General features: G+C 40.8%; 1 protein-coding gene across 4 annotated transcripts in view; it reads left to right on the forward strand.

The window, feature by feature from the left end:
* The window catches only part of ncam1b (neural cell adhesion molecule 1b), a 335,812-nt gene that overhangs the window by 236,817 nt on the left and 72,800 nt on the right, over nt 1-26,195 (forward strand). For all 4 annotated transcript variants that reach the window (XR_009656853.1, XM_060943809.1, XM_060943810.1 and 1 more), the window contains exons 12-14: nt 18,121-18,308; nt 18,521-18,617; nt 18,828-18,998. Coding sequence is in view for 3 of the 4 variants with exons in the window: in XM_060943809.1 (XP_060799792.1) it covers nt 18,121-18,308; nt 18,521-18,617; nt 18,828-18,998 (456 nt within the window). In the remaining variant the exon portion in view is untranslated. The remainder of the gene's footprint in view (nt 1-18,120; nt 18,309-18,520; nt 18,618-18,827; nt 18,999-26,195) is intronic.

Consider the following 26,195-nt stretch of genomic DNA (forward strand, 5'->3'; position numbering starts at 1 on the left):
AAACACAACAGCCTCGGTCGGCATGACAACAGTAGTAGTAGTGAGCAGCAGAAGAGGTCAGGAGGAACAAGGAGACAAAAAACAAAAACAATTGAACTTTTTGTGTGTTTATTAAGACATAAGTTAAATTGTAAGCAAAAAATGGACTTTAGAAAAATATACAATTGTGCAAAATAAGTTGTCTTACAAAACAGTGGTCTGCGCAGGACAGTTTGTAGCCAACAGGTGGCAATGACATGTGGTGTGAATGTAAAGTGGAAATCACTCCTCTTCTTCATGACGACAACCGGAAGTGTACCAACACGATGGGGCGTGTAGCGCCACCTGTGGCTCGGGTGCACAATGTACCTCACACAATAGCTCAATTTCCTTGTGTGCATGTAGGATTGGATTTCTCTGGCACCCCGGCTGGGACCCTTAGCTCGATTACCGACAGTAGCTCGATTACCGACAGTAGCTCGATTTGGATATGCATGTAAACGCACTGACTGGATCCCCTGGCTGGATAACCGTTGCATGCTGGGAGGCCCCGCCTCTGATCGAGAGTGTGTTTTATTCAGTCAATGGGTCAAGCTAATACTCTTGCGACTTCCCTATATAGATGTACCAAAATCACGGTAAAAAAAAACATGTAGCTGTTCCCTATGTAAATGCCAAAATCACAGTAAAAAAAAAAACAAAGTTCATTTTCACTTACCGTACGATAAGTCGGTATATCGAATATCGCGACAGGCCTAGATAATGGTAATATTTCTCAGTCATCAGCTGTCAGGTTATAGTCCTATGAAAATCCATGACCTTGAGTTTGACATTTGAAAGTCATTCAAGGTCAAAGCTCATGGTGCCAAATGAAATCCCATATGGCACTTCCTATAAGTTGATAATGGTAAATACCTGTCTACCATCAACCATTTTCAAATTACAGCCCTTTGAAAATCTGTGAACTTGAGTTTGACCTTTCAGGGTTAAAGATCATGGTGCCACATGAAAAGCCATATGGGAGTTCCTATTTGCTTATAATAGTAAACATTTGTCTATTGGCAACCATTTTTGAGTTATAATAGAAAATGTTATTTTGACCAAAAGGTTGATCTTTCCAGTGACCTTGACCTTCACCTTGACCCAATTACCCCCAAAATTTAATCAGGTAATCTACGGACCATTGCCCACCTACCCTGAAATTTTGAAGTCAATCGGTGCAACCGTCTAGACGCTAGATTGTTAAAAGACACACAAACAAACCGCACTGATTACAATACCTCACCCCGCTTACTCCATCGCGGGCGAGGTAACCAGATCCGATCGTGTTTCTGTGCCTGCCTGAAAATGAATCGGCAAAGAACTCCCATGTGAAAATCTCTTCCAGAGAAACATATTGCAAGTGGCACCTTTTACAACTTCAATCAGCTCTTTGCTCGACTTGCACTATTACAGAAGCGTGCCATCACCTTAGCTTTAAACACGTGCTGAGCATAAATGAACATTCTAATCAAACTACACGGCTATCAGCCAAATGTTGTCTTTTGTTCAATGTGAAACTTCATAGATTATATAAAGTGGTTCCAACATGTTTGCATTATTTTAATTCACTGCTTGAGCAGGACTTCATGTTCAATTAATGTTTAATTAACAGATTAATACCTATCCTACAGAAAAATCCAGCTTGGTATGTACTAGAAGATAGGAAAGGTTCATGAGTTGTAACTACTAATACTAATGCGACGTTGTAGACAAACGTAAATAACACAACCCTAAGGTCATTAAAATTCTCAAACTTTTATTCATCAGAAATCGATTTCCGAAAAGCTTTTCAACACTAAGAGCGTAGGAGAGAGAGCACGTTCGTTCATTCATTGTGCTGCTCACTCAATCATTTAACGATGATCTTTGTGCTGCAATGCTTTTAGGAAACTCGACACAGTTCAGTTAATAGATAAGGAAGCTGGGAAGTAAAATAACATAACAGCTGCCCAAGTCAACAGCTTGATGACCTCGACATGTGTTTTGGCAGTAGGCAGCTGGTCAGATCAAACTGGGTTGAGTATTTAAAAAAAAAAAAAGTTTTGCATGTAGTGTTTGATGACGCTTTCTCCTGTCAGTACTGAATAATCCATTCCTGTGCTCCTGTTTTTCAGATTCGAATATGCTTATACATTTTACATACGCATTTCGTCCCACTGTACGCTGCATACATACAGGATATTATACGATTGCACGAAGATATGACGTTTATCTTTGAGTGGTGAATGGATATATCACAAGTGAGTGGAGCGAACGAGAGATACATTTTTCAACACAAGAAGATAAACTTCATATCTTCGTGCAACCGTGTAAAGTCTCATCTCATCTCATTATCTCTAGCCGCTTTATCCTTCTACAGGGTCGCAGGCAAGCTGGAGCCTATCCCAGCTGACTACGGGCGAAAGGCGGGGTACACCCTGGACAAGTCGCCAGGTCATCACAGGGCTGACACATAGACACAGACAACCATTCACACTCACATTCACACCTACGCTCAATTTAGAGTCACCAGTTAACCTAACCTGCATGTCTTTGGACTGTGGGGGAAACCGGAGCACCCGGAGGAAACCCACGCGGACACGGGGAGAACATGCAAACTCCGCACAGAAAGGCCCTCGCCGGCCCCGGGGCTCGAACCCAGGACCTTCTTGCTGTGAGGCGACAGCGCTAACCACTACACCACCGTGCCGCCACTGTGCCGCCACCGTGTAAAGTTCTTTAGATAATTTTAATTTTGAACCGGTTCGCCATTTTGACAACACGCATCTAGTCAGCAGGAAAACACAGAGAGTGATGTCATCGGAGTGAACTATCAGGAATTATTATACATCCAGGTATCCTACATGTATTACGTCACTCTACTCAATGGAGAATGAGCGTTGTGAATATAAGTTACGATATATTGCATGGTTGTCAAGACAACATGACGTCACACATCAGAGATGTAAAATTAGCGAGCGACTGTGACAGTTTGTAAACAGACCGCCAGGTTTGCTTCGTTAAATACGGAAGATTTTGAGAGAATTTTGAAAGAGAAAGATGTGTTGAACACCCGAAAAGAATGTGTATGTATAATAATAATAACATTAGCTGGCTTTTTTTTTTTGGGTATATCAGATATATTCCATTCAACTACTCATCTTCGACATCTATCATGCTAGATGAATGGAATGCATCTGATATGCCATGAATAAAAGCCAGCCAATATTTAAATATGTCACTTAGATCCACAAAGTATTTCATATAAGAAATGTGAGTTTTTCAAAACGAGAAGATAAACTTCACATCTTCAAGCCAACATGTGATTTTCTTTTTATTATATCGACACATTCACAAACAAAAAGTGTCCAAATTTATCAAAATGATTCATTGAGTGACATACATTTATATATATATATATATATATATATATATATATATATATATATATATATATATATTAGTGCTGTCAAAAATGTCGCGTTATTAACGCGTTAACTTGACTCAATTTTAACGGCGATAATTTTTTTATCGTGAGATTAACGCTCTGTGACATGATGTAGGTTTTTCATAAGCTTTTAAAACTGCCAGGAACTTGGAACAGAGACTTTGCTTAGAAAAACGATAGCAGCTAGACTGTAATGCCCCGCACAGCACAGCGCAGCACAGCACAGAACCAGCGTGGGCAGGGCGCGCTAGTAGAGATGGGATTTATGGCTCTTTGATGGGATCCGCATCTTTGTGATCCGTTCTTTGAAAAGAGCCGTTCAAAAGACTGGCTCATTTGGCTCTTTTTAAATATTTATTCAGTTTTAAGAAGACAGCGTCTAAAGAAGCCAGATCCCTCTGAACTGTAAACTCAATGCTATCCCAGAAATCCTTCCTGTAATATGCAAATTTGGCCGCCTCTGATTGGACAGCGCGACGCATCAACAGGCAGAAAGTGTAAAAGTACAAAATGTGTTAAGTGAGCTGAAACAGTAAAGATCAGATTCAATGCAATATTTATCAACGAACAACTTAGTTAATATAATAGTGTACTTTATATTATAATCAAGCATGTCAAGCCTACCGTCACTGTGTAACCTGTCTCACTTCACTCATGGTTCTTTTGCTAGCCCCGGTGCTCGGCTTAGGTTTCAGTTTGCAGTGGCTGTGTCAAGACGTGTTATGCTTTGCAATAAAAAAAACATTGGCACAAAGCAAGCCCGTTCACGTTTTTATGCTGATAAGAGAATTACAATGGTTTTTCATGTGACAAAAATGTGCGATTAAATTGTGATTAATCGCGAGTTAACTATGACAGTCGCGACATTAATCGCGATTAAATATTTTAATCGCTTGACAGCACTAATATATATGTGTGTGTGTGTGTGTGTGTGTGTGTGTGTGTGTGTGTGTTATTTACCAGCTGGGAGGTCCGTATCGTGAAATACCGTGACCGAGGTCTTGAAAGTACTGAGCGAGGCCCTCTGGGTCGAGGTCAGTATTCAAGGCCGAGGTCACGGTATTTCACCATACGGACCGACCTTAAGCTGGTAAATAATATATTTATTTTTTTCTTTACCAAATTCTAACAGAAAACGAGAGCGCCCGAAAGGGAAAACCGAGCCGAGCTGCCATTTTGAATCCTCATTCACGGCTGTAATGCAAATGGCTTCCTCCTCGGTATACAAGTGCACTTCCATGGCAGGAAAAAACTACATTTTGCCGCCTATGTAGTCCCCTATTTATACAAAATTGAATCATTCAGGATTCAGCCATGTTTTTGCTCGGCGTTAGCAACAGTTACAGGTTTTTAGCTTTCTCCTGAAATGCTTCCTTTTATTTCTTCTTCCTCAGGGTAGTAAAACTCGCTTTCGCTTTGAACACTGTCATTATCGCTATCCATGCTGTAAAATTAATGCTGTTCTCCTGAGAAATGCTGGCAAAAATGTAAATCTTAGGAAAAAAAAAGATAAATGTTGACAAAAAATTCTACTATGTTTGTTGTTGTTGTGAACGAGCGAGTCGCCAGAGGTCCGTAACCGGGGTCCGTAACCGGGGTCCGTACCGTAGGATACGGACCTGCTTGCCAGCCAATCAGAGTGCAGGATTTGATGGAAACCACACCGCGAAAAAATAGATTTATGTCACTGTTTTGGTTCTCCATGTCCCAGATGGAGCTCGTATGAAAAATACAAGTGGTGTATTTCCCAGTAAAACACTCATGTCCATATGATATAAATGCATACAGTGTATCTTGCATCTGTATTTATTTATAGGAACATGTGTCCACTGTATATAGATGTATACAGTGTACAGAGTGTATTTTACATATTGACAAATTTTATCCACTTCAGCATGTGATATTGAGTCACACTCCAAATCGAAGGTCTGGGATAAATAAGCCGATAAAACCGCAAATCAAAATCTTGTCGAATCTGTTTAAAGAGATTTCATGCATGAATACGTAATGTCAACCTTATTCCTATTTAAAATGAGATATAATCTTGTCTGAATTAAAATGCAAACGCAATAGGCCTCAGCTTGTTTGTCATGGTGCGTCAGCTGTTTTTATTCCAAGCATTAATTTAACAAGATTTCAGACTGAATAAAACACGCAGCACCATTGATACCGCTTAAACGCGTGTGCAAACACATGTTGATTCTCCCGGTGCGCATATCGTTATTTTTGGTTTTTATGCTAATCGGTGCACATGTTGCACAAATAATTGTCAGGGTAATAATTTGTTTGCAGATGTTTGTTGACATCCCGTTGTGCATTAATGTAGTGCAGCTGATATGATCGCAGGGCTCCTGAGTGCTGAGACACAGCGACAGCGTTCTGGGACGGGGGCGAAACGGAAGCATGTCATATTTGCAAATAACATGTAGATTGAGCTGCGTTTGTGATGTTCTCACCAGCCTCTGCATGCTCCTCGAGAGGAGGTGGAGGTGGAGGAGGAGAGAGTCTTTAAGAGCTATTCAAGTGCGATCTGCTTTTATGTATAAAAAGGACCAGATGTGTTCATCTGCCTGATCTCCCCGCTTTCCCGCCTACCGTTCACTTTAGTCTGCCCTGATAGTCATCAGCTGTTTACTTCACGGAGGTTTCACAGACCTTCGCTTTTGATTTGATACCAATAAAGTTGTATATTTTCTTTCAAAATGACTTGTATATCTTATCTGAGCAACATCAGCAACTGAGTAGATATGTGGCAGTCTGGAAAACCTGCTGGATGTCATGGAGTGAATTCTGTCCAACAGCCCAAAAAAAATCGCTTTGGATTTTGGCCAGCATTTTAGCTTTTCTGCCTAGAACATACACTCACCGGCCACTTTAATAGGAACTTGTTCCTGATTCTAAGGGCCCGTTTACACGAGGACGCTGTCGGGTAAAAACGACTAAATATTTTATCGGAAGTGCCTTTCGTCTACACGGGGACGGCGTTTCCGAGGCTGAAAAACGGAAAAAATTGAAAACGCCTTCCAGAGTGGATAAGTTAAAAACAGCCCCCGTTGCATAGCCATCTAAACTACCCAATACGCGAAACTCTGCTTGGATCTGCTCACGTCGGGTACGCGTTTACGTCATATGTCATATACTGTACATGCCAGCCCGGGAAGTAAGAAACAGGGTTCGTACGGGTGCTTGAAATCCTTGAAAATGCTTGGATTTCAATGTCCTGATTTCAAGGTTTGAAAAATGCTTGAATTTTGGGTCAAGTGCTTGTAAATGCTTGAAATTGTTAACATATTTCTCGGAAGTCTGACTCAATAGACCACCATTAAATGGAAAGAAATAAAATAAGTTGGATTAAAATCACGCCTACACAGCTCACTCTGGGCTTCACGTGAACTTTTGTTTGTGATCTGTCACCATATCGATAGTTGTCATGTTATGCATAGACTGTGTCACGTCGCCCCCAAGAGGACACAGGGTTTTTTCTAGGAAAATTTAGTATGAGGGCGCTCACCATGGCGAGGGAGCGAAGCGGGGGGGGGGGGATGGTGCCGGTTGTCCCCCCCCTCTCCGCCGTGCAAAGCCTTTGAAAAATTGAGGCTACAATGGGACATTCTGAGGCTATCTGAGAGGGAAATTGCAACAAATTGTCTGTCAACATTGAAAAAAAAAGAAGTAATCTTCTTCTGCCCCGGACAGTCTTTGGCTTTCTTCCGCTTCGTGCCGCGGGATGACATCTTTAAATGCCCAAGTGTCGTCAAAAACAACTCGCGAACTACTTCTGTCAAAAGCTCCCGCGCCGGTGGGTGAAAGGTCATTCAGTCTCGCTCTACAAGTCAGCTGACCTTGTATGTAACCCATGTCAAATCTCGCGAGAGCAGCCACGACAAGTAAATAAACATGGCGCCTCAGTCTGGAAAACGCCAATTCGGATTGTTTTTGCACCGTCTGGCGGTGTATCTACTATGATTGGAATATTTTTGGAGTAATTATAACGTATTTGATGATCAGACACATTGTCACGTGGTGTTGCTGGGATGCTTTCACAGAGAAACGATCGTTTTGAGAGATTGCATGTTGTGCAGTAGCATACAAGTGCATGGCCTCAGTGTGACTTGGGGTTCAATCGGCATTTCGGTAAGAGGGCGCACGCCGAGAGTAAGAGGGCGCAGCGCCCCTGTTCCCCGGTTTAGACGAAAGCCTGGGACAGTTGACCAACATGCCGGGAGGTTGTCGTTTCAATGAACGTTGGCTGGTAAATGAAAAGTATAAACTCTGGATAAAACGTGGACCAAATCCATGCATAGCCTGCTGCAAAGTATGCAAAAAAGACATCCAGATTTTCGCAATGGGAGAGTCAGCGCTCTCTAGTCACATGAAAGGTAAGTCACAGAGATGATTAGCCCTACACCATGATTTGTTTGCTAAGCGTTAGCTACATGTTACACCTAAACATAGAAGCACTAAATGTGATATTAGTGCTAGGATTACATGTCAGTTTTGGACAGTTGTTATCGGCAATGTAAAGAACAATGCCAGCGTTTCTCAACGGTAAATTAATGTAATTAAGAACTTCCCGCAACTGAAAATTTAAGCACAGCTGACGTTAGCACATAACATAGCTAACGCATTTATACAGTGTGTGTTATAGCCCAGTTGCAAGGTTGTGACTGACTAAAAAAATTGACGTTTATATTTTCATGTGTTTTGTAGTCGGATTTTGTTTTAGCTGGTAATAGGTGGATGTGTTTGATTAAAAGTATTACCCTTCATAATGTATGTTTTTAGACAGTTTACTGCCTATAGCCAACCACTACTCCACTCTAGAAGGCAATGTTTAGGCTGTTTGATTTGGCATGATGTGATCATTGACTGCATATATGAGGGAGCTGCATCTTCTTACTGTAAATATTATTAACAATACCAATTTTAATGGAGGAGAGGTTACAAAGAAATGAAATGCATTTTCCCCAGAAGAACATTAGATGGATGTACCCATATTTTAAAATGATATGCATGCCTGCAGCAGTGTTTGGCACACCCCGTGGTAATTGTCATGCATCTCTTATTGTCTTATTGCTGTAAAGAGATAAAATGTTTTAGAAGTCATAGTTAAGGGTGATTTTACTTTTAACAGTGTGGGCCCTAGTTGATATAAGATCTTTTTAGCATCTTACTGATACTTGAGAGTAAACAGTTTGAAATATAATTTTCCTTGTTTTTTGATGTTCGGAAAAAAGCATCAAGATCTGCTAATTGTGTTTAAAAAAAGCTCCATAGTCATTATCATAGCCACAGTTATTATAACCTTAGTTGTCAAGCAAGTTCTGCTTACTTAAAAGTGACTGACATTGTCAATGTGACAGTCTTCCCCTTTAATTTGTTATCCTGTTAATTTGGGAAAGTTTTGTTAATAAATAAACACATGAAATGGCCATTTTGAGGGTGCGTGAATTTGTATCGCATTATGCAATTTACAACTTCTTAAAGGAGAAATATGGTCTAAATCAGTCCATAGCTCTGCTGTTCGAGGTCACAAAGAGCCGTCAGTAAGAAAAAGAATGAGTAAAATTTTCTACAACATACACCAAATACAGAATCAGCAGCCAACTAATGAAATGGGGCACAGTAGCTCATTTTCTATGCCCCATTCCGTTAATGTTAGCTGCCGGTTCAATATTCGGCCTAGGTTGTATCAGATTTTCTAGTTCTTTTCCCCACAGGCAGAACTCAGTGACCTCAAACAAACAAAGGGCTATGGATTGAATCACACGAGATTTCTCCTTTAATGGTACTGGAAAAACTGGAAAATTGACCTTGAAAGTCCTTAAAAAGTGCTTGAATTTGATTGTAAAAAATGTGTACGAACCCTGAAGAAAGTAAGTAAAAAAGTAAGAGCATGTCTGATTACGTCGATCCAACGGACCTTCAGGCTGCTCTGGCAGCTTTAATAAACGTCCAGGAGTCCTTCGAACATCTATACCGAATCTGCACATATACCGTTAATGAACAGAGGCGGGTATAGCATGCTCTTACTTTTTTACTTACTTTCTTACTTACCATAGCCAGAGTAGTCAAAGTTTTCGCGGCGCAGATGTGCAGATCAGACAAGACGGAAGACGTTGCGCATGCGTGCAGACATAGCGGAGGTCTTTCACAGCACCACCTAGCCGCCTGGCATGCACAGCCAATAGAATTCCACACATTTATGCGTCACCGTATAGACGCAGATTTCCTCCTTGAAAACGGTCGTGTAGACGCGGAAAAAAGTGAGAAAGAAAACGGACTTTTGCGTTTTTGTTTCAGACCGTCCACGTGTAAAGTGGGCCTAAGATTCCTGTTCTTGGCTGCAGGACTGGAACCCAATGTGTTCTTCTGCTGTTGCATGCTGAGATGCTTTTCTGTTCACCACAGTTGTAAAGAGTTACCATGAGTTACTATATCCTTCCTGGCAGCTTGAACCAATCTGCCATTTGCCTCTGAGCTCTCTTATCAACAAAACGTTTGTTTCGAACCACAGAACTGTCGCTCACTCACTCAGTGTTTTTTGTTTTTCGCACCATTCTGTGTAAACTCTAGAGACTGTTGTGTGTGAAAACCCCAGGAGATCAGCAGTTTCTGAAATACTCAAACCAGTCCATCTGGCTCAAACCAACACCCATGCCATAGTGAAAGAAAGTCACACTTTGAGATCACAATTTTCCCGTTCTGATGTTTGAACATTGTGAACAATAACTGAAGCTCTTGATTCGTACTGAATACATGGATTGATACATGGATTTTTACGTGTCCAAAACCCTAGCTGTACTTGGAGTTTATTCACCTGACGTATGAAAAGCAGGAACTCGGACAGACTGAGAGCCATCTGCCATGTGAAAGGATTTTTTTTTTTAAACTATAGAGATGCTTGTTTACGAAATAAATAATATTAATTCAAAGTACTAGGCTCTCCAGGTCAAAATCTGTTCTCTCACAAATCCAAAATTCCACTCATATTTGCTCACTTATGCAAGCAAAACCCTCACACTATGGAATCCTGTTAGGGCTCATGAAGGAACATACAAAACAATACGGGGTCCTAAAGTGTGTGATAAGCTCAGTGATCTGCTGTACACGAAGTACATGAAGTAAAATGATGTGTCGAACAAGCTAATAAACACAACACAGTTTGTGCAAATGGACTCTACGCCATCTGGGTCGAATTAGCCACGGACAAAAATAAACTACCCATTCTGCAAATTAAAAACTGTTGAAATCCTGGTGTTGAAATCTTTACAGTGAAGGTGTTAAATGCATTGTGTTACTTCTTTTAATGCTGTATACACCATGGTAATGGTGTGCGCTTACTTCCTGCCAGTGCATACGGCATTTCAAACACGTTAAAGGTGTCAACAGCCTCACAGGCAGGAACCTTAATTAAAAAAAAAAATCATGTTTCTAGTGAGGTATTTAATGCAGCGATGTCAGGAAGAGAAGATTAGGAACCCTAAACGATTAAATTGGTCTCTAATGTTAGAAATATATTCAGGGTAATCAATTTTACATGGTCTTTGAATAAATGACTCGCGAACAAAGTTTGAAGTGGTTCAGGAAATTTCAACGTTAACTCGCAAGTTAGCAATTCAACACTCACATTGTTCTGTGACAGAAAATTTACCATAGCGAGCGATCATGTAAACATCTTTAAACATCTGTATGGTTGGAAGTTGTGTTCAATTACTGGTGAGCTAATATGTTACACAACAGGAGCTTGTTCTTGATTCTAAGATCCCTGTTCTTGGCTGCAGGAGTGGAACCCAATGTGTTGTTCTGCTGTTGCATGCTGAGATGCTTTTCTGGTCACCACGGTTGTATATGAGTTACTATATCCTTCCTGGCAGCTCGAACCAACCTGTCTATTTTCCTCTGAGCTCTCTTATCAACAAGGCGTTTGTTTCCACCCACAGAACTGTCGCTCACTCGCTCGATGTTTTTTGTTTTTCGCACCATTCTGTGTAGAGACTGTTGTGTGTGAAAACCCCAGGAGATCAGCAGTTTCTGAAATACTCAAACCAGTCCATCTGGCTCAAACCAACACCCAGGCCACAGTGAAGGAAAAGTCACACTTTGAGATCACAATTTTCCCCGTTCTGATGTTTGAGGTGAACATTAATTTAACTGAAGCTCTTGATTCGTATCTGCATGATTTAATGCACGGTGCTGCTGTCAAGGGATCGACTGATTTGAGAACTGCATCAAACAGCAGGTGGATGGGTGTTCCTAATAAAGTGGCTGGTGAGTGTATATTTTAACACCTCAACTTTTAAAAAGATGTGTATATATATGAGTGATTCCACGCTTATGGGTACTGAAATGGGGACATGAACTTATTCACCTAAAACTATTTCTTTTTTTACCATCAGGTCACAAAACATGTAATCTTTAATGAATGATATGTTAAAAGATAACTTTAATTTTCTGAGATGTAATAAAAACATATTTATATGCCAAAGTCAAGCCTATGAGTTCCAAAATGATGTCTGTTACATTACTTCTGTTACGATTGTCCATCTCGCGTCTGTTACAAATTTAATTACAATCTAGCTATATACCATGTTAATCTTATTGAAAGAATGTGTATGTTTATTCTACTATACATATTTATTAATTATATTTGCTAAAACATCACCTTCCTATGTTTCAAAAAGTAATTCTACATTGTTAAAATTGAGAATATGTCCACAACACTTCTGTTACGTTCTGACTTTGGCATATAAATATGTTTTTATTACATCTCAGAAAATTAAAGTTATCTTTTAACATATCATTCATTAAAGATTACATGTTTTGTGACCTGATGGTAAAAAAAAGAAATGGTTTAAGGTGAATTTTTAAAAATAAGTTCATGTCCCCATTTCAGTACCCATAAGCGTGGAATCACTCATATATATATATATATATATATATATAAACACTTTTTTGGGGGAAAGTGACATGGAAATGAGGTTATTTCCTTCCTAATCTTGGTTTCTGCAAAGTTCAGATTAGAACTGGAGTCAGTTTAACAATCACAACAGCAAAATCTTTCCATCTCCCAAAACATGTCTAAAACCTTGCGAGATAAGTTTGATGTTCCTCACGCAGTAAATGTCAGGCTTTAATGAAGTTGTCAGATAGCTATGTATGTGGTGTAGCAAAACAGATATAAGCTTAATCAATTCAGTTTGTGATCAAATTACAGTTTAAATCTCGTTTTAAATATTGTTTTCGGTGTTTCCCCCCCCACCTTTGACTGGAGGTTGGCGGTAACCAGATTTACTTGGGGTTGAGATCCATGCAAAAGAGAAACATATTTCAGTTCAGGAAAATGTGTAGTTTTCAAACCTTGCGTTTTCCCAGGCTGACACACATTTAATGTGGAATTTTGGATGGGATTTATGACTTTCATAACCCAGAATCCCTTCACATGCCTGCCTGATGGCAATGCAAATCTAAAATAAAGGGAAGCTGAGTAAACATAAAGTTCTGTGCAAAAATCTGAAACATGTAAAGAAATGTTGTAGGCCATAAATGGTTTAAAAATAATCATATGAAATGCTTGAACATTAAAAAATACTATAAACAGTAATCAGTAAGCCATAATAAATGAAATAAAGTCAATATTTGGTGTGAGACGACCCTTTGCTTAAAAAAATAAATAAAATGGTAGTCTCCGGTACAGTGAGTGCAGTTTTATGCGGAAATGAGCTGTAGGTTTTACTGAGCATCTTACAGAACCAGCCACAGTTCTTCTGGACACTTTGACTGTCACACTCGCCAGCAGCCTTCATTATGTTTCCTTTTTTAATCTGAAAAGTGCTCGCTTATGGAATACGCAGCTCAGATACAAACTTTTTTTCTGTAACGTTTAATTTTGTGCTGGAAAACTAACGTTTGGACTCGATAATGTAGAAATCATAAAATAGAAATCTCTAACAAAGTTTGTATAAAGGGGAAAAAAAGGTTTACACAGGACTGTATGTTTAATAATCCCTTTTTCATGTTCTTAGTATTGTTCCACTTAAAACTGAATATGACATTATATAACTGATACATCAGGGTTCTAACTAGACCAAAATATCAGTGTAGTGTCACCACTTAAAACGACCAGGGGTTCAGGGGCCACCTTAGGCCCCCGAAAGCTCACGGGTTCTACAGTGTCTTCAAAAGTACTCATCCCCCTTGGTGTTTGTCCTGTTTTGTCGCATTACAAGCTGGAATTAAAATGGATTTTGGGAGGTTAGCGCCATTTGATTCACACAACATGCCTACCACTTTAAAGGTCTGATGACACGAACATGACTCTATGCAATTTCTTAAATAAACTATACAACATGGCAAACATGTTAGATTTCTGTTATAATTACGTGAAAAGAAGCTGTTGTTACGCGAATATCCAACTTTTAATTGCACAGCGCAAGAAAACCGGGTCTGTGGCTCGCGGCCATGCTGTGACGTCAGCGGAAGAACACGCTGCGGTTCACTGGCTGTTCTACTCAATGGAAATGGCGCATGAACACGCCGGTGAACTCTCTAGTGCTAGCTCTTCCTCTGAACAAAAGAACAACCAAATACTGGTACTTTAAGCAGTGATCATGATGGCATGATTTTATCTGATTTTAAATAAATGAGATTGATAATAATGTGAATGTTCACAACTAGTACATACAAACTCTGCAGCTTCTGATTCAGCAGCTGCGTCATACTCCGCAAAAACATCAGCAAGAACCTACAATATAAATGGAAATGCAATACACTAAGCTCAAATTACTTTTGGAAAGTATAATTTCTAAATTTTTTCTACATATTCTTGAAGTCGGTCATCGGGGTACTTGCTACCGTTCCCTAACAACGCATGGCAAAGGGTAAAGTGCAGTGTTGCTACGAGTACTTGCTAAAGCCTCCGGTGGAAGATCCTCAATGTGCTGATAAGACATACAGTTCTATAGAACACACAAGTGTCACGATAATCACAAAACAGATGCAAATTGTTAAAATACCTAATTTTTAAGCAATCATGTGTTGATCTCTTCCGAATAGAATCTATGATAGCCTACCCTCTTTACCCTTTCCCTCTCGTTGCTAGGCGGCAGTTACATGAAAGCCACAAGCTTTCACAAGCAAATACATGACTGATATCACACCGACTTTATGATTACATTTATGATTATCATGAATGTGTACTCTATGATGTGTACTCTATGAGCGCTCTAGAGCGAGTCACTTCCAAGATGGCCGCGCAGACCGCAGTGTTACTATTTTTAGCATCATGTCGGAGCACTCTATAGCTCTACGTACCTTTATCTTATGTCGTTTCTCAACACATGTTCTGACAGGAGGACTGTCTTTGGAGGAGTCGGCTTGTCCCAGGCGACTGCTGGATCCGGCATAGCTACTAGTAGACCCCCTCCGGAATACTGTAGGCACTGCTGATGGCAGCAACACACGTTTGTGCTGAACTGAACACCCAAGAGATTCTTTTAAGCTGGGAAGGGTGTCAAAACAATCCAAATCGAAGTGTTCAGAGCACAGGACGGATGTTGGTGAGGGCTCCCACTTGTCACGAGTGCGCCTGACTTGCTTCACCCACTTCGCATGCAGCTCGGGATCTCTGGGAAACTTGAATAAACTTACCCCATCCTTGTGGGTTTTGGAGCAAAAGCCAGCAACACAACGCGAAGGCATAATAACTATATATATATATATATATATATATATATATATATATATATATATATATATATATATATATATATAATGTATAATAATAATACTAATAATGACAAACTGAACAACTGCCGCATCAACAACAAACTGGTAAGTTAGGAGGAAGATTCTTTCGCTGACGTCATATAGCTCCTCCTCCTCATTCGTCTCCTGGGTGCTGCAGCCCCGTCAAATTTGCCCAAATAGCCGCATTTTTTATCATAACTTGTAAAATAGGCGCCTTCGTGAATTAATGTATGGATCATCGGGAATTACTTTTTATGTTATAAAACATCGCCAAAGATGTCAAAAACATGTCATCAGACCTTTAAAGGTGAAAATTATTGTTTTATTGTGACACAAACAATAATTAAGAAGAAAAAAAACAGAAATCTGGAGTGTGCAGAGGTATTCACCCCCTCAAAGTCAATACTTTGTAGAGCCACCTTTTGCTGCAATTACAGCTGCAAGTCTCTTGGGGTATGTCTCTATTAGCTTAGCACATCTAGCCCCTGGGATTTTTGCCCATTCCTCAAGGCAAAACTGCTCCAACTCCTTCAAGTTAGATGGGTTGTGTTGGTGTACAGCAATCTTCAAGTTGTGCCACAGATTCTCAATTGGATTGAGGTCTGGGCTTTGATTAGGCCATTCCAAGACATTTACAGTAAATGTTTCTCTTTAAACCACTCCAGTGCAGCTTTAGCAGTATGTTTAGGGTCATTGTCCTGCTGGAACATGAACCTTCATCCCAGTCTCAAACCTCTGGCTAACAAATAGGTTTTCCTCCAGAATTGCCCTGTATTTAGTGCCATCCATCTTTCCTTCAGTCCTGACCAGCTTTCCCGTCCCTGCAGATGAAAAATATCCCCACAGCATGATGCTGCCACCACCATGCTTCACTGTAGGAATGGTGTTCTCAGGGTGATGGGTTTGCGTCACACATGGCGTTTCCCATGATGGCCAAAAATATCAATTTTAGTCTCCTTTGACCAGAGAATCTTGTTCCATGTGTTTGGGGAGTCTGCCACATGCTGTTGGGCAAACTCCAAATGTGTTTTCTTAAGCAATGGCTTTTTTCTGGCCACTCTTCCATAAAGCCCCACTCTGTGGAGTGTACGGCTTAAAGTGGTCCTATGGACAGATACTCCCATTTCTGTTTTGGATCTTTGCAGCCCCTTCAGCGTTATCTTTGGTGTCTTTGTTGCATCTCTGATTAATGCCCTCCTTGCCCAGTCTGTGAGTTTTGGTGGGAGGCCTTCTCTTGTCAGGTTTGTAGTGGTGCCATATTCTTTCCATTTTGCTGTAATGGATTTAATGGAGCTCCCTGGGATATTCAAAGTTTAGGATATTTTTTATAACCCAACCCTGATCTATACTTCTCCACAACTTTGTCTCTGACCTGTTTGGAGGCTCCTTGGTTTTCATGTTGCTTGCTTAGTCGTGTTTCAGAGTCAGGGTCCTTCCAGAACAGGTTGATTTATACAGACATCATGTGACACATCATGTGACAGGTCATGTGACACTTTGATTACACACAGATGGATCTTAATCAACTAATTATGCGACTTATGAAGTGATTTGGTTGGACCAGCTCTTATTTAGGGGTTTAGGGGTGAATACCTATGCACACTCCAGATTTCTGTTTTTTCATCTTAATTATTGCTTATGTCACAATAAAAAAATAAATAAATAACAATTTGCACCTTCAAAGTGGTAGGCATGTTGTGTAAATCAAATGGTGCTAACCCTCCAAAAATCCATTTTAATTCCAGCTTTTAATGCGACAAAACAGAACAAACATCAAGGGGGATGAATACTTTCTCAAGACACTGTACATGCTCACAGATGCATTCTAGTGCATTTCTTGGCACCTGTAGGCGTCCCTGAAAGTCACTCTTTTTTGGTAATATTAATTAGATTTTTTTTTCTTGACCAAAAGTTGCTGTGATTTGTTTTTACATGAAGACTTATTATAATTAATATTCAACTATATTAGTGACATATTTATGGAATAAGAATAAAACAACCAGTTCACCACGTTTCAGCTTTATTTTCAGCTTCAGCCATTCAATTACAGACCGTGACTATACAGATCTAACTCGTATGCAGTTGAAGTGTCTCTCAATACGGATGGCACTTCGTAGAATGCCTTTATTGTCACTGCACAAATGTACAACGAAGTTTAGTTCATCATAGGAGAGCAAAGCCGCTGCATACTGTACGTGTGCGCCGCCACTCTTGGGCACTTCAGCCCAAGGCCATCCCATGTTAACCTAACCGCATGTCTTTGAACTGTGGAGGAAACCAGAGCACCTGGAGGAAACCCACGCAGACATGGGGAGAACATGCAAACTCCACACAGAAAGGCCCCCGTCAGCCGCTGGGCTCGAACCCAGAACCTTCTTGCTGTGAGGCAACAGTGCTAACCACTACACCACCATGCATCCAAGTTTACCATGAACACAGCATAAGGAAGGAGGTAAACCAGACTAGCATGATCAGTGACTTTCTCTACACAGAGGTACTCGGGCAGCTATGCGCTGGGCGCTTACGTGGATGGGGAGTGGGGTATGTCCAAATGTAGAGCATTCCCATGGTGGCGCGCCGTTTCTGCCGCATGGGGATAACAAGAGAAAATGAACCAAAAGACCACATTTTCAAGATTGACAAGTCTTTTTTATCAGTGTAGTGACAAATTTTACAGGCATGTCAGCAGTATTGTGGGCGTAGCGATGAGGAAACCTTGCTTATCAGCCTGATATGCTGAAAAAGGCCGAGTTAGAACCCTGATATATGATAAATAACAAGAACATGAGGGCTACATTTCTAAACACTCACAAAAGAATCAGTTTTTCAAATGCTTACAGTTCTTTTCCCATGACTTTGATGTCAGTGGATCTTTTCTCTAGCTTCATTATATTCACTATCTTTCCGTTTTGCTTCTCCGCCAGATGCGCCAAAAATCCTGGGCTCAGTGGCAGTCTACACGTGGGAGGGGAATCCTGCCAACATCAGCTGCGAGATTCTGGCTCACCCCAGTGATGTGTCTATCATGTGGCTGCGAGATGGACTCCAGCTGCCCAATGCCAACTCCACCAACGTCAAAATCTATACCACCCCCACTGCCAGCTACCTGCAGGTGAAGAGCCCATCACTACTTCACTAAGCTGTTTCCTCTGCACATAAACTTTTAATAAATGCACTAATCAGTGGCTGTATTGTGTTTGCTCTGAGATAGTGTTGCAGATTAATTATTGAACAGAGAAATCACAGAGCGAGGGGTAAATGGAGGTAATGGAAGAGCCGATTAGGATCCCTAAGGTTAATGCATGCGCTCTTAATCCACCGCAGGTTAACCCGGACTCCCAGAACGACTTTGGCAGCTACAACTGCACAGCTTCTAATGAGATCGGGACCGAGTCCAAAGAGTTCATCCTGATTCAGGCTGGTCCGTCTGTTTTCTGTGACATGACCTTTACATAGAACTTCTGTGTTTTCCCCAAGGGTCTTTAAGTGGTTACAAATTGTTCCATCCTCTGTTTCAATCAACAGTTTTGTTCTTGCATTTCTTAGCAACTATTGAAGAATGAGTAAGATACAGAAGATTTTTAGGATGTTCTTGAATGTAGGCCGTTCTGTTTTGCTCTTGGCATGTTAGATGTTCCCTCGGCTCCAAACATCACTCAGGTGAAACCCTACTCAAGCACGGCTGAGGTACTGTTTGATGAACCTGAAGCTTCTGGAGGAGTTCCCGTGCTCAAGTACCGTGCTGAGTGGAGAGCTGTGGGCAAAAACAACTGGGTCCAGCGCATCTATGAAGCCCGAGAGGGTACGTCCAGTGCTCACAGTATTTACGTTACGTTCTACCATCACCATCATCTATAGTAAACACTGTTCAGCCATATATGATGCATTCCTCCGCTGGAGAGGAGCTGTGTATGCAAGTCAGAGATACGAGAGTCTCTTAAAGACACTTATTATGAAAGCGCTGTTGAAGTCGCTCATCTTATTTGTCAGAAGGTGTTGATTAGTTTTCTAAAACAGAAAGCTCTGACAAAAGTTCCCAACTAATTCAAATCACAGGTTTAATTTCATTTAATTCTCTTTTTCCTGATACATTATCATAACTAAAGTAACAACTCGTTCATTAGGGTTTGTATGGTGGACACGTGGATAAGAAAACGTGTTGTTGGTTAACAAAGTAAAACATGTACTCATTGATATAATGAAACATTCAGAAACATTAATTTAATTATTTATTTTAATTAATTAAAAAAAAAAGAAGAAACCTTGAGTTTTTGTGCATGTATAGTGCCTTGCAAAAGTATTCATCCCCCTTGGTGTTTGTCCTGTTTTGTTGCATTACAAGCTGGAATTAAAATGGATTTTTGGAGGGTTAACACCACTTGATTTACACAGCATGCCTACTATTTTAAAGGTGCAAATTGTTGTTTTATTGTGACACAATAATTAAGATGAAAAAATAGAAATCTGGAGTGTGCATAGATCTTCACCCCCTTTCGTATGAAACCCCTAAATAAGAGCTGGTCAAACCAATTGACTTCATAAGTCACATAATTAGTTGATTAAGATCCATCTGTGTGTAATCAAAGTGTCACATGACCTGTCACATGATCTGTCACATGATGTCTGTATAAATCAACCTGTTCTGGAAGGACCCTGACTCGGCAACACGACTAAGCAAGCAACATGAAAACCAAGGAGCCTCCAAACAGGTCAGAGACAAAGTTGTGGAGAAGTATAGATCAGGGTTGGGTTATAAAAAATCTCAAACTTTGAATATCCCAGGGAGCTCCATTAAATCCATTATAGCAAAATGGAAAGAATATGGCACCACTACAAACCTGACAAGAGAAGGCTGCCCACCAAAACTCACAGACCAGGCAAGGAGGGCATTAATCAGAGATGCAACAAAAACACCAAAGATAACACTGAAGGAGCTGCAAAGATCCAAAACAGAAATGGGAGTATCTGTCCATAGGACCACTTTAAGCCGTACACTCCACAGAGCGGGGCTTTATGGAAGAGTGGCCAGAAAAAAGCCATTGCTTAAGAAAACACATTTGGAGTTTGCCCAACAGCATGTGGCAGACTCCCCAAACACATGGAAGAAGATTCTCTGGTCAAAGGAGACTAAAATTGATCTTTTTGGCCATCATGGGAAACGTCGTGTGTGACGCAAACCCAACACCCTGAGAACACCATTCCTACAGTGAAGCATGGTGGTGGCAGCATCATGCTGTGGGGATATTTTTCATCTGCAGGGACAGGAAAGCTGGTCAGGGCTGAAGGAAAGATGGATGGCACTAAATACAGGGCAATTCTGGAGGAAAACCTGTCTGGACAAAGGTTCACGGTCCAGCAGGACAATGACCCTAAACAGACTGCTAAAGCTACACTGGAGTGGTTTAAAGGGAAACATTTAAATGTCTTGGAATGGCCTAATCAAAGCCCAGACCTCAATCCAATTGAGAATCTGTGGCATAACTTGAAGATTGCTGTACACCAACGCAACCCATCTAACTTGAAGGAGCTGGAGCAGTTTTGCCTTGAGGAATGGGCAAAAATCCCAGTGGCAAGATGTGCTAAGCTAATAGAGACAAACCCCAAGAGACTTGCAGCTGTAATTGCAGCAAAAGATGGCTCTACAAAGTATTGACTTTGAATACTTCTGCACACTCCCGACTTCTGTTTTTTTTTCCTCTTAATTATTGTTTGTGTCACAATAAAATAACTATTTTCACCTTTAAAGTGGTAGGCATGTTTTGTAAATAAAGTGGTGCAAACCCTCCAAACATCCATTTTAATTCCAGCTTGTAATGCGACAAAACAGGACAAACACCAAGGGGGATGAATACTTTTGCAAGACACTGTATACACCAGTCAGTCATAACATTAAAACCACTGACAGGTGAAGTGAATCACATTGATTATCTCATTACAGTGGCACCTGTCAAGCGGTGGGATATGTTAGGCAGCAGGAGAACAGTCAGTTCTCGAAGTTGATGTGTTGGAAGCAGGAAAAATAGGCAAGCATAAGGATCTGAGCAGCTTTAACAAGGGCCAAATCGTGATGGATAGATGACCACAGTCGCTACATGCCCCAAAACACAATCCTCCTCAGTCTTCTTTTCCTACAAGTTATGACACGGAAAAATCCCAGAGCTGTAATTCATGAACACTCCACTCCACATACATTCTGTCGGTCTCCGTTTGATCAAAAAACAACAAAGGTTTCCCAAATCAACATGTCAGCAACTTCAAATCAATATTAGTGTCCCCTGCTGCCGATCTTCTGAATCCAGCCAAAAAGTTTGTCTACTCCGCCGGTGCCGCCATGATTGAAAATCACATGATTGCATTCCTGCGCCCTGATTGGCCAAAGCTCAAAACAGTGTTTGTGAACCTTACACGCTGTGCTGTTTTACCTCGAGACTTTGTGTACTACTTGTTTAATTTCCAACCCTTCCATACCATGACACGGTGTACTGTGAGTCTTTAGTCCTGTTTTTGTTACTTATTTTGACAGCCCGTGTTCAAAACACTGGTGGTTGGTTTCTTGCAGACTAATTCAATGTCACTTACCTTTCAACCAATAAGCATGCAGCAATGCATCATGTGATATCCAAAAGACCGCACCGGTGGAGTAGACTGGAAGTTTTCTTCTAAGTTCAAAAAAATAAAAAAAATTATACACACACACACACACACACACACACACACACACACACACACACGGTGGTGCTTGAAAGTTTGTGTACCCTTTAGAATTTTCTATATTTCTGCATAAATATGGCCTAAAACATCATCAGATTTTCACACAAGTCCTAAAAGTAGATAAAGAGAACCCAGTTAAACAAATGAGACAAAAATATTATACTTGGCCATTTATTTATTGAGGAAAATGATCCAATATTACATATCTGTGAGTGGCAAAAGTATGTGAACCTTTGCTTTCAGTATCTGGTGTGACCCCCTTGTGCAGCAATAACTGCAACTAAACGTTTCCGGTAACTGTTGATCAGTCCTGCACACCAGCTTGGAGGAATTTTAGCCCATTCCTCCGTACAGAACAGCTTCAACTCTGGGATGTTGGTGGGTTTCCTCACATGAACTGCTCGCTTCAGGTCCTTCCACAACATTTCAAATGGATTAAGGTCAGGACTTTGACTTGGCCATTCCAAAACATTAACTTTATTCTTATTTAACCATTCTTTGGTAGAACGACTTGTGTGCTTAGGGTCGTTGTCTTGCTGCATGACCCACCTTCTCCTGAGATTCAGTTCATGTACAGATGTCCTGACATTTTCCTTTAGAATTTGCTGGTATAATTCAGAATTCAGTGTTCCATCAATGATGGCAAGCTGTCCTGGCCCAGATGCAGCAAAACAGGCCCAAACCATGATACTACCACCACCATGTTTCACAGATGGGATAAGGTTCTTATGCTGGAATGCAGTGTTTTCCTTTCTCCAAACATAACGCTTCTCATTCAAACCAAAAAGTTCTATTTTGGTCTCATCCATCCACAAAACATTTTTCCAATAGCCTTCTGGCTTGTCCATGTGATCTTTAGCAAACTGCAGATGAGCAGCAATGTTCTTTTTGGAGAGCAGTGGCTTTCTCCTTGCAGCCCTGCCATGCACACCATTGTTGTTCAGTGTTCTCCTGATGGTGGACTCATGAACATTAACATTAGCCAATGTGAGAGAGGCCTTCAGTTGCTCATAAGTTACTCTGGGGTCCTTTGTGACCTCGCCGAATATTACACGCCTTCCTCTTGGAGTGAACTTTGTTGGCCGACCACTCCTGGGGAGGGGAACAATGGTCTTGAATTTCCTCCATTTGTACACAATCTGTCTGACTGTGGATTGGTGGAGTCCAACCTCTTTAGAGATGGTTTTGTAACCTTTTCCAGCCTGATGAGCATCAACAACGCTTTTTCTGAGGTCCTCAGAAATCTCCTTTGTTCGTGCCATGATACACTTCCACAAACATGTGTTGTGAAGATCAGACTTTGATAGAGCCCTGTTCTTTAAATAAAACAGGGTGCCCACTCACATCTGATTGTCATCCCACTGATTGAAAACACCTGACTCTAATTTCACCTTCAAATTAACTGCTAATCCTAGAGGCTCACATACTTTTGCCACTCACAGATATTGGATCATTTTCCTCAATAAATAATGTGTGGATCATCTCACAGATATTGGATAATTTTCCTTAATAAATAATAAATAAATAATTATGATGCGCCAAATGTTTTCTATGGGTGAAAGATCTGGACTGCAGGCTGGCCAGTTCAGTACCCGGACCCTTCTTCTACGCAGCCATGATGCTGTAATTGATGCAGTATGTGGTTTGGCATTGTCATGTTGGAAAATGCAAGGTCTTCCCTGAAAGAGACGTCATCTGGATGAGAGCATATGTTGCTCTAGAACCTGGATATACCTTTCAGCATTGATGGTGTCTTTCCAGATGTGTAAGCTGCCCATGCTACATGCACTAATGCAACCCCATACCATCAGAGATGCAGGCTTCTGAACTGAGCGCTGATAACAACTTGGGTCGTCCTTCTCCTCTTTAGTCCGAATGACACGGCGTCCATGATTTCCATAAAGAACTTCAAATTTTGGTTTGGTCTGACCACAGAACAGTTTTCCACTTTGCCACAGTCCATTTTAAATGAGCCTTGACCCAGAGAAGACGTCTTTGCTTCTGGATCATGTTTAGATACGGCTTCTTCTTTGAACTATAGAGTTTTAGCTGGCAACGGCAGATGGCATGGTGAATTGTGTTCACAGATAATGTTCTTTGGAAATATTCCTGAGCCCATTTTGTGATTTCCAATACAGAAGCATGCCTGTATGTGATGCAGTGCCGTCTAAGGGCCTGAAGATCACGGGCACCCAGTATGGTTTTCCGGCCTTGACCCTTACGCACAGAGATTCTTCCAGATTCTCTGAATCTTTTGATGATATTATGCACTGTAGATGATGATATGTTCAAACTCTTTGCAATTTTACACTGTTGAACTCCTTTCTGATATTGCTCCATTATTTGTCGGCGCAGAATTAGGGGGATTGGTGATCCTCTTCCCATCTTTACTTCTGAGAGCCGCTGCCACTCCAAGATGCTCTTTTTATACCCAGTCATGTTAATGACCTATTGCCAATTGACCTAATGAGTTGCAATTTGGTCCTCCAGCTGTTCCTTTTTTGTACCTTTAACTTTTCCAGCCTCTTATTGCCCCTGTCCCAACTTTTTTGAGATGTGTTGCTGTCATGAAATTTTAAATGAGCCAGTATTTGGCATGAAATTTCAAAATGTCTCACTTTCGACATTTGATATGTTGTCTATGTTCTATTGTGAATACAATATCAGTTTTTGAGATTTGTAAATTATTGCATTCCGTTTTTATTTACAATTTGTACTTTGTCCCAACTTTTTTGGAATTGGGGTTGTGTGTATGTGTGTGTATATATATATATATATATATATATATATATATATATATATATATTAGACTATTTGGATCAATGTTATCGACTTGAATTAATTAATTTGTTGGGCCAAGTGATCTTTCTTGATTCATGATCAAAATAAGGTCGTTAGACTGGTCATGGAGCGAGTAGTTTACAAAATACATGACTTCTAACACAGGAACCCCTAGATTTGGGATTTTTCCGTGTCATAACTTGTTGGAAAAGAAGACAGAGGAGGATTGTGTATTGGGCATGTAGCGACTGTGGAGATGACTGGGTCTGAGCATCTCCAAAATGGCACATCTTGTGTGGTGTTCCTAGTATGCAGTGGTTCGTACCGAACAAAAGTGGTCCAAGGAAGGACAACCGGCGACAGGTTCATGGGTGTCGAAGGCTCATTGATTCGCATGAAGCACGAAGGCTAGCCCATGTGGTCCAGTCCCACAGAAGAGCTACTGTAGCACAAACTGCTGAAAAAGTTAATGCTGACACCTTTCTGTTTTAGCCAGTGTTAACAATCCGGTGCTGCCAAACTCTGTAAACACTGCCAGTTTCTTCCACCATTTAAAAAAAGAGCACCCAGTTGAATACACAGGGAGACTAAATGTACATTCGAATGTTTTTAACCAGCCATCAAGAAGTGACATTTCTCATAAGCAACAGTCGAGTGAGTTGATTTTTGTGACCGTTACCCTGTACAGGAAAAAAACCCTGAAAAGGCACTCGGAGATGACAAAATCTGGAACATATTTAATGTCTGAAGATATGATGCAATGAAGTACAGTTTTGAAAGCCTCATGAAACACGTGACTCAGATATCAACTCCCAGGCAGGAAATAGTAAAACTTCCCAGCTAATTTCCTTATAAAACTTCACAAATTGTACTTGACACTACTATATTATTTATCATTTGTAAAGCAAACAATTATCATGCCAAATGTTGACTTCCATCCATCCATTATCTGTAGCCGCTTATCCTGTTCTACAGGGTCGCAGGCCAGCTGGAGCCTATCCCAGCTGACTATGGGCGAGAGGCGGAGTACACCCTGGACAAGTCGCCAGGTCATCACAGGGCTGACACAGTGACAAACAGCCATTCACGCTCACACCTACAGTCAATTTAGAGCCACCAACTAACCTAACCTGCATGTCTTTGGACTGTGGGGGAAACCGGAGCACCCAGAGGAAACCCACGCGGACACGGGGAGAACATGCAAAATCCGCACAGAAAGGCCCTCACCAGCTGCTGGGCTCGAACCTAGAACCTTCTTGCTGTGAGGCGACAGTGCTAACCACTGTGCCACCCCCAAGTATTGATTTTGTTTCTTTTCTTAATGTTTACTTCTCTTTATAGTATTTTTTTATGTAGAAATATGTAATTTCATTCAGCAATAATAGTCTCAGGTAGGATTTGTGTTCTAAGAAAATGAGCTGGTAAGTTTTTCTGAGCATTTTGCAGAACCAGCTCCAGTTCTTCTGGAGACTGTAACTGTCACACATGTCATAACCCCAGCAGGCTT

Source organism: Neoarius graeffei, chromosome 17 (genome assembly GCF_027579695.1).
Source record: "Neoarius graeffei isolate fNeoGra1 chromosome 17, fNeoGra1.pri, whole genome shotgun sequence".
Lineage (NCBI taxonomy): Eukaryota > Metazoa > Chordata > Actinopteri > Siluriformes > Ariidae > Neoarius > Neoarius graeffei.